This window comes from Schistosoma haematobium, chromosome 3, assembly GCF_000699445.3.
Source record: "Schistosoma haematobium chromosome 3, whole genome shotgun sequence".
NCBI classification, from domain to species: Eukaryota; Metazoa; Platyhelminthes; class Trematoda; order Strigeidida; family Schistosomatidae; genus Schistosoma; species Schistosoma haematobium.
In genome coordinates, this window is record NC_067198.1 from 46,348,290 (window position 1) to 46,358,843 (window position 10,554).

At 34.1% G+C, this 10,554-nt stretch overlaps 1 protein-coding gene across 1 annotated transcript; it reads left to right on the plus strand.

Moving 5' to 3' along the window:
• The first annotated feature begins 1,675 nt into the window (after positions 1–1,675).
• Positions 1,676–6,822, plus strand: MS3_00005900 (Protein atp6v1fnb). The gene is made up of 2 exons (XM_051213995.1): positions 1,676–2,133; positions 6,340–6,822. Exons 1-2 carry the CDS (start codon positions 1,745–1,747, stop codon positions 6,569–6,571), a joined length of 621 nt encoding a protein of 206 aa, XP_051070016.1. The 5' UTR covers positions 1,676–1,744; the 3' UTR covers positions 6,572–6,822.
• Positions 6,823–10,554: the final 3,732 nt, after the last annotated feature.

Genomic DNA, 10,554 nt, shown 5'->3' on the forward strand with positions numbered 1-10,554 from the left:
CTTCACGTTCATCCCACCTTATTATTTTTTTAAACAATATAGTCTTCTATTAAACATTTGATCGCATTGTAATTACACCCTATCTGACCCATAGCTATTTTGATCATGGATCTTAAAATTTCCACTTGACATATAAGCTGATTCAAGTTAACATTCCATATGAGTTATATTAACATTACCATCGTGGATGCACACTGCTGAGGAGTCCCACACTACGACGAAACGATCGTCCAGTGCTTTCAATTTTTCCATAGTGGTCTAGTTTGGATTGACTCATGAATTCAACTATTAAATTATTATAAAATCCACAAAACCTGTTTCTGATTATTCCATTTTGATTGACAATCCTAAATTCACATACTTTAACTATAAATGATACACTTTACCCTTAACCTGACCATTTTTCGGATTATTAATTTGGATACATATAATTGTAGAACTTGGAGAGAATTTACCAAAAAGAATATTCTTCAAATTTACTTGGTGTTGTTTGCTTGTATCCTCCTATTGATATTTAGGACTGCAATTGATCAGTCTCTTATTGGTATATATGCATCCTGTGCATATTGACTCGATATTACCTTAATTTACAAGCATTCTAAGCAAAGATTGATAGTGGCTAGCAGTAGAATCCAGTTTGAAGCGCGTTTTGTTCTATCTGGGACTCGTCAGATGGATGTATCTGCATCCTAGAGTTAACATTCACTTCGGTACTCGAAATCAGTACTGTTCACTTCAAACGCTATCAAGTTATCCACTTAGTGAATAGAATTGGGTTCAAGTCACAGAGTGAACATCAACAAGTCTGGGATGTAGGTACATCCAGCTAATGAGTGTGAAATAGGACGAACCGCACGTCAAACTGGATTCCACTATTAGCCACTATCAATCTTTGCTTAGAATGCTTGTAAATTAAGGTGATATCGAGTCAATATGCACATGATGCACATATACCAATAAGAGACTGATCAATTGTAGTCCTAAACATCAATCGGTAGATTCAAGTGAAACATCATCAAATGAATATAACTTCCCTTGATTTTACAAGGAGTTGGCTATCAAGAGTCAGTAGTTAAGTGAATAACACGATGGCGTTTGAAACGAACAATACCGACTTCAAGTTTCTGAGTGAACTATTCACATTGAAACTCAGGTATATCCAGCTGACAAAGTCCAAATAGGATGAAACGTGCGTCAAACTAGATTCTACTATTAGTTATCATCTATATTTGCTAGCAACAACAGACTAATCAATTACAATCCTAAATTAATAAGACCAAGATACAAACAAATAATAAGATCAATGAAATCATAGATATTATTATTATTATTAAAGTACTTTTATATTTGAATGATATCGATTATATTAGATTGATCATTGTTGCTAATAACAACCATCGCATTATAATTTAATCTAAACAAATTTTATTTTACTTTCTTTAAATGAAGAAAAACGAAAAAAAGAGAAAAGAAAAGAAACAAAAAGAAAAGAAAACATTACGTAACCAAGTAAACAAAGAACCAATTAGAAAATGATAAAAAAAATTTTTTTTTATTTTTTCATTCACTTTTAGTTGCCATGGTGTCAATGTTATTTGTTCTCCTAATTATTGATTATTTATTTATTTTTGTATATATATATATATATATATATATAAAGGTAATCAATTTGTGTATAGATAACGATTTCATTCACTAAAAGTATTGATTTCTCATTCATTTAATATCATTGAATTCATTAAGAATGTCAAGATCATATCCAGCGGATACAAGATCACAAAAAGTTTTAGAAGAATTATATGAAAAAGAAACTATATCACAATTGAATTGGTTTTTAAAATGTCAAGAAGCTAAAAAATTAGATGATTCCATTTCATTGACAACATCAAGTATGATGGATAGATCTGTGCCGAATATGTCAACTATTTTATCAAAATTAAATATAAAAGATAATGAAGAAGATCATATGAAAGAATCGAATGAAATTGTTTCCAATGATGATGATAATAATAATAATAAGGTAATAGAAGAAGAGAATAAACAAGAATTAACTATTGGACCAGATATGTTTAAACCATCACCAGAAGTATTGAAATTATTATATGAAGGAATATCAAAAGAAGGAAAAGGACGGTAAGTTTTATAGGATTAGATGGATACGTTGATTATGATGATTAATTGAAGTTAGATATGAACATTGTTGGATGTCGACTAGCTGAGTGGTGCAGAAGTTAAGTGTACGTGTGTGAGATTGATAGGTTTTGGGTTTGAATCTTTCAAGGCGGAATTATGGATGAGCACTACTGAGGAGTCCCACAATGGGGCGAAACGGTCTTCCATTGCTTCCAGGTATTCCATGATGGTTTAGCTTCAATTGACTGATGAATACATATATTAAAAATTAATTTTTATCAGTCTTTTACATTTCTTATCAATAAATGATTATCATGTTTATACTTTACATCGCTTTTCATGGATTATTATACAGTGTATTCTATTAATTGATATTCACACAATGACTTGATACCATTATACATCACTAAAACGTCCGTAAACTACTGATCCTAGATAGTGACTAACTTAATAAATATGATATTTATTCGTTAAGATTTATATTATACTGTTGATATTTAGAGTTAAATTACCATCGGTTGGAGAATGCTGGTCGCCGGCCTATTCTCCAAATTGGGGTTAACAGGCGTAAGTCAGTAAGTAAGTAATTTGATTTGGGGACTAACACCAACATCATAATGCAAAATGGTTTAAATAATTCATCCGCTTAGGATACACTTATTTCAAATAAGGGTGGTTGACAGTAGGATAATATAAACCCTTGTACACCGATTAACATTTGTCAGATAACTGTAGATAGGATTTTTCAGTTTCAATAAATGATAATGTTGAAAACATCTCTGCATAAACTTGACAGGAATCTTTCTTCTATATGATAAATGAATAGAATAGTTGGTTATCTTTTTATACCTATTTATGAATAGAAAGGAAAATGTATTGAACATGCCAAGTAGTATCTATAGGAAGCCTATGCATGGATATGGCTCTACCTCAGCTATCAGGATTTCCGTTGAGTTCAATCTAGAAAAGGGTTTGAAAAAGATTTTATTTGAAAGGGTAGAAATGGAAACTGTTGATCGAAACATTGTTTCGCATGGAAAAAATTTCAAGCACTTCCATCAGCAGTTTCACTTGGCGACTGCGTAAGATTGCAAATATCACACAGTTTGTTGTCATAGACATGTTCGCCATTGTCTCGTTCAATGAACTCTTACGAGTTAATAGAAACAATTTCTTCCTCGTCTTTACTTAATGTAGCATCTAAATCGATGTTACTTTCATAGTTGATAACTGCCGTCTGTTGGGTCAACGGAAGTGGAAGCTTTGATCTGAAACGGCATTACATCTTGAGCATTCAGGCTCATTCCATAAGATTGGTAAGCGAATTGCACAATATTGAATGCTGCTGTCCCAGTAATCAGAAGTGGTCCAACTGTTTCAAATTCAGCGTCCGTTAACCTGAACATCCAAGAATTACTACTGCACTCATGATTGTGATGCACATTCTCACGAACAACAGTTTAGTAACTTTCAATAAACTTACAAAAGAAGAAGGCCGGACAATGAGTGTTCATGGAAGTCCTTCATGAAAAAATATAATAACATTAATCGAATTACCTCCTTCGTCTAATTGGCTGTGAGGAACCGTTAGGTGTTCTACGGTCAATTCTCCAACATACAAATTTAATATACAGCTTCTGATCTCTAAGGAAATGAAAATCTCTCACTTCATAATGGCAGTACGTAACTCTTTCACAAGTTCTGATGGAGCTCTTTAACGCTTCAAGTGATTGGAACGCTACGAGATGCAATGTATTTAAGAATACGTTATCTGTTTCTGTTACAACGTGAGAAACGATAGAGCTCGTACTTTGTGTTATGTCCCGATAAACATGATGAATGGTAACTTTTGGAATCCATTTATGGACCAATCCTATGCGTATATTTTTATTGTGCAATTGTTGTGTAATTGAGCTATTCATATTCGTGTTCCTCTTATCATGAGCTTTATTTTGACTTATAGACTATTATTGTACGATTTACCATTCTTAAGTTATGCTCAGTCTATCAATTATTATCTGCCTTATTCATAGCCACATTTGGCTAAATCTTGTACAACTGTTGTTTTCTATTTTGTGGCACGATGTGATCTGTCTGGTTGGTATATAAACCGAGTATGCTTGAAATAAACGATTCATATCGCCGAGGCTGAGATTTGTGTTCTGGACTTAACTGGCTGGGCTAGGCAGGAAGCAGGACCAATAAGGACTCTAGACTACTCGTACATGTTTTATTCGTCATTGGTCCGGTCGATAAATCACTGTTCTCTAATTGGCGGTATCATTACACTATACATTACCAGGGCACTCAGGCCACAAGTTATAACAATTTGTACGTTACTATCGTTCATAATTTGAAGAAAAGGTGCTCTGTCAATATTTTATATCAATTTTAAGAAATAAACAACCAATTGTAACGAATTTAAAACTAACCATTGAATTGGACGAAACGGAATTTTAAAAATATTTGGATAATCGGATAATATAAAATTAATATCAGATGGGTTTTGTGGATATTATAGTGCTCGCGCTCGAAACCAATAGGTCCTGGGTTCGAATCTCGCAGGGGGGTGAGGTCGTGGATGCGCACTGCTGAGGAGCCCCACAATAGGACGAAACGGCCGTCCAATGTTTCCATGTTTTCCATGGTGGTCTAGCTTCAACTGACTTATGACCTCAACCATTGAAATTAATATAAAATTACAAAAATGTCCTTGAGTTTATTGATATTCGAAACTTTAGTACACAATTGATTTATGTTACGATATATAAGGCATAGGGAAGTGCTAAAATCTTTTACGGTGTTTAAATATAGGCAATAAGAGATGTAATTAAACTGAAAAGAAAGTTCAGATTTAGGTTCACAAGCTGTTAAACAAGGAAAATTATTCTGATTGAAAGAAATTCCATGTTATGCTACAAAGTTAAACAGCCTGTATCAAATTCTATTATGTTTACAAATTCACATAATTATATGTGAATATAGATACAAAAGGTTAAATAACCAGGATATATAATAAGAGAGGGCAGGGTATTTGAACATATCCTTATTAGGTTTCAATAGTAAATAAATTCCAATATTTCTATACTGATTTTTGGCAAATATTCGTTCGTATCAGAAGGAGTGTCGTGTAGATTGTAGTGATTTCAACAGTTGGGATCATGAGTCAATTGAAGCTAGACCACCATGGAAAACCTGGAAGCACTGAACAGCCGTTTCGTCCTATTGTAGGACTCCTCAGCTGTGCGCATACACGACCCTGTCTTCATTCCCATTTATTTCTGTCTATACGTTAAATCTAATAATGACACTTGCTTGAGTCAGTCAGTCAGTTAGTCAATCAGGCAAAACGTAGGACCAGGCACATATGTGTATCGGTCCAAGTTGCACAACAAGATGAACATAAAATTAATAGAAGTAGTCACTTCAATGTTAGTAATATATAAAAGAAAGATTGTGTATAGGGATATAATACAGGAAGAAAGAATTAGTTGATAGAAAGAAAGATATAAAGTGATTTTAATCTCACGATTTAAAGGAGGACAAAGAGTGTATACACCACCTACGCCATTGTGATCGATTCTGAGTCAAGAGCGAATGGATAGTTCTATCAAAAATGTAGCTAAACATGAGTTCCAACATTATTCAAGAACAATATAGACATTAAATAGAAGGCGACATTAATGATGTTGTCCAGAGTTATAATAAAAGCTTTTCAATCAATCTATCTACCTTAGAAAGTGCAGTGTCATTAAATGCATCAACCTGGTTTATAAATTTATTCTATCATTTAAAAATCATACTCGTGTAGCAGTTTTAAATTGTATTATAACTATCTGATTAATGCTTGTTTTAGTTTTATATTATGAATGGTTTCTGCATATCAAAACTAAGTCATAATCACAATTGATTGACCACTGGGTGGCGATCAATGTCATGTGTGTCTAGTCCTTATTAGTGCAGATCGAATGCTATCGATCATGTTGCAATCTGGCCACCAGTTTAGGTGACTCGACACTACGGGCACTATATATTGAGATTAGATGGTGGTTGGAGGTAGTCAACAGGAAACCCTGGACCCGGGTTTCGTGCTACTTAGCACTCATCAGCAAGGTGTACCTGTAATCTTGAGGGAACTAGTGCTCATAATCCACAAGACGATCATATTGAATCGATTTACTTTATAATTTTTTTTCATATTTTCAGGAATCTTTATCTTCATGATCGTTATAAATTAAATTTAGAAGATAAATTCCAATTTCCTGTACTTAGTTCAATGGAATATGGTTGGGGTCATGCTGATTTAATTAGTAAATCAACTGCACAATCTAGAAAATTTGGACGTCAATGTGTTATTGAAGATTCATTTTATCGACGAACTGGGATACCATTTAAACATGGAGCTGGAATGATTGGATTAGATAAATATAGTTTTTAAAAAAGGACATTTACACCATTATAACTCATAAGGAAGCTTTTTTTGTTTAATTTTAATAAATTTGTAACCTTCAACTTTTCAGGTCAAACAATCTAAGGTGACTAATAAGTTATTTCACTCAATAATAACCCATACATATCAAACGTGTAAATTCTGTATTATTATTTTATTGTTGCAATTGAACTACTACTAATTTTATAAGTAGCATAAATGTATTACGTATTTTTCATGTTGATTATTAGTATTTTTTGTGTCAGTTAAAAATTTCATTGCTCTAATGAGTTAATCATATTGTTATTAGAATTAAAAAGGGTAGATACGATTATACTCCACTGAGTAACGACTTTCTATCGTCTAAAACTAAAGTTTAAGATCATAGGTATATAGCGCAAATGATTGGGAATTGATTACTATTTCTATTGTAAGCAAAGATGGATAGTGGCTAGCAGTGGAATACAGGACGCGCGTTTCGTCCTACTTAGGACTCGTCAGCTGGATGTAGTTTCATCTCAGAGTTGATGTTCACTCTGAGAACAGGAGAGTGATCAACTACAGACCTAAATAACAAGGGGGAGATAAAAGTAAATCAACACCAAGTGAATATAATTTCACCCCATTGCAAAAGCAGTTGGCTATCAAGAGTCAGTAGCTAAGTGAATAACACGGTGGAATTCGAAGCGAACGACAGTGGATTCGAGTCCCAGAGTGGACATTAACTCTGAAATGCAAGCACATTCATCTTACGAGTCCCGAATAGGATGAAACACTTATCCTGGATCCCACTGCTAGTTACTATCCATCTTTGCTTAGAATGCTTGTGACTTCAGGTAACACCGAGACAGTCCGCACAGGATGCACATACGCCAACAAAAGACTGATCAATTAAAATGATTCGCATAGTGGAAGCTGATATTGGTGTTCTGGACTCAAGTAGACGGGTTAGGCGAACATAGGACCAATAAGGACGCTAAGCTGCTCATACCGGTTGAACGTCATTGGTTTGGCACAGTGATAAGATTGTATAAGTCGTATTTTGATTGGTGGATAAATCACGTGATAACTAGCCGGACATAAAGTCATGACCGAAATGGTAGTATCTGAATAAAAATAAGCGGTGAAAACAAAACACTCTAAACCAAGTTATGTATTGAATGATAGAATAATGATAATAACAGATATGTAGTGGACGCTACTTGAAAGTTCCTTTTTTGACAACTACCATAAGCTGAGTTGACTTGATTACTAAATATCTTTCTGAGCGATTAGTATCGACGGAATGAAGAGAAGTATAAATCCAACAGCGTTATAACTCTATACCATTTTCTTTAAATAAATGTGTTTAACCACGTATACTTTTTTAAAAATCTAGTTCACTTTTTCTAAACGTTGGTTTTGTGATGAAAGTGAAAGCAAACATGTGAGACGTTTGGGCTAAGAGCACACAGTTGTACGTGAATTGAAACAAACAGAATATGATTCTGTATGTATTTAAGCGAAATGGAAACAATTCAGCATAGATTCAGCGATATTTCAAACCTAAAGCGACTAAAAGTGGAAATGTCGTACCATTTCGCCAATGCAGGAGAAAAAGGAGAATTTTTAGCACAGTTCCCCTTAGTTTCCCACATTTTCGCCTTTATTTCTTCTTTTTGGCTTGCTTGGGCATTAGAAATTAGTCCAGGCTATTAGTCGCACGTACAGGAGAAAACTGGACGATGTACGTGGTGCTTAGTTAAACGCTGGAAATAACGTAAGTATCAATTAATTGCAAGTGAAGTCTATTCCCAATCGGTACAAATAAATATTTAACATCTCGCAAGGAGAGAATGTGGTATTTTGATGTAATTATGAAAAGCATCATATCTGTCTGTTCAAATTCCATATTATAATTTTGTGCTGATTGTCTGTCTTTAATGTGATCGAACAGTGATAGTGTAGACCCTGTGTCATAACGCTCGTGTTTTACTTCGTTTGATGTTATAACGGTTGAGTTTCCACGTTTCCACGTATAAGACGTTAATTTACATTAAACGAATATCTACACTAGATTCTCTCCCAGTGTCTATTCTACAGGATTTCAACACAACTCAGATGATCAAGAACACGTGATTAGCCTGACCAAAACGTGAATATATTTCCACACCAACAACCCGACACAATCCAACAGCAATGAAAAATCAATGGTAAGTGAACAATAAGTAATAATAAAGATAGGGGAATATATAACTCATCTGACACCCTTTTCAGACTATCCACGTGTCTGACTAAGCAGACAACCAACCATCATCATTCTTGCCCACACATCAGTATGAAGGAAATGTATATTGACGGTTGATTCAGGGTACTTAGGATTCTTAGGTTCCATATATATTCATTTCGTCAGACTAACTAAGAGATTAGAAACAAAGACAGCGAATGTGCCTACTCAACATATTACTCCTTGCAATCGTTAACTTAATTCATGCTACATAATAAACAGCCCGGTAATTACACAGGCATTAAATGAAATAATAATGGTTTAGATACCCACACAATTGCACATGAGACTAATACGTTTATAATCATAAGGGTTTGTTTACTGAATATCACAATCTCCTATAAAGAGAACAAAGCTATCAGTATCGTCAATATAATTCAATAGTGACGTGATGTCTGGTTCAATGAAATTTGCCCAAATATTAGAATCAATCCTGAGGTGTGTAATGACATAAAAGCTGCTATAGTATCATAATTTCAATGTCATTTGTATTTCTAAAACCGACCGTTTAACTGTTTTACTTGTGAATCAAATGTATTAACTTGTAAACCACCGTCCAGTCACTGATTCATATTAGGTTTATAAAAGTTTACAGGATGTCCGAACTATAATCAACGGATTTCTTGTCTAAGTCATTTAATCTCCTCCGATTTCCTCAACGTCACATGTTACACTTACAAACAAACGAACTTGGCAACAGTGGACTTCTAGAGTGGTATTTAATAGGTATAAGTCATGTAACCAATCAGTTATTTTGTTACTGAAACAATATAATTCGCTCGCTAAAAGTTTATTAGTGCTATGAAATTAGGTGAGTAGTCTATCATCATTCTTTAAATATACATCAAATAAATATGGCCTAATGTTTTACCGAATATTTCATGTATCAATACTGAAGACCTACCAAAAACAATACTGTCTTTACATAATGCATTGCGGACATAACGTTTGAATAAGATTCCTTTTGAGTTTCTAATAGTTGTTATTCACTGTCCACACTGCCCAGTTTTTTCTTGATGTCACCCTATAGCAAGCCACGTGCAATCGAGTTTGTTCACATTTGATTCGGTTAAGTCATTTTGTTAACTTATTAGCGAACTGAGTCATCCGTACAACAACAAATTATCTATATCGTCGTATTTTTATTATTGTTCCAAATGTATGAACATGTATACTTGAACATTGCTTACTGCCTAAGCATTTATTCACACTGCTAGCATTAATATTAACCACTTAATTGATTCGGTGATTCATTCATTTCACTATGTATATATATGTCCATGTTATTCATGTTCATTGCTCTTTCTCTCTCTCTCTCTCGCATATCTGTACTCGCTTACTCGTACTTGTATTCGCTGACTCACCCGCTTGCCTGCTTGCTTTTCGGCACAACTCTTTCATGCGTGTTTAGCGCACCTGTGATTTTGGATATATGTGTGTGGTTCCATAATAGACCTAATCAACACTTCGTGTTCGCCTTCTGATTAATATACCGTTGGGGCGTTATCTAGTGACGGTTATCATCGACTCCGCTTAAACAAACGTAGAAGACACTAGATGATTTCGAACTATTGGAAGACTTCGTTTACCCCTCTCACTACCAGGAAATTAATCGTAAACGATAATTCTTTCCTAAAACAGTATAGTCAACTAGTTAACAAGTCAGTTTTCATGTGTTCCATCATTTCATCTTCGTTGATCCTTTCAAAAATTTTAACTACAACTT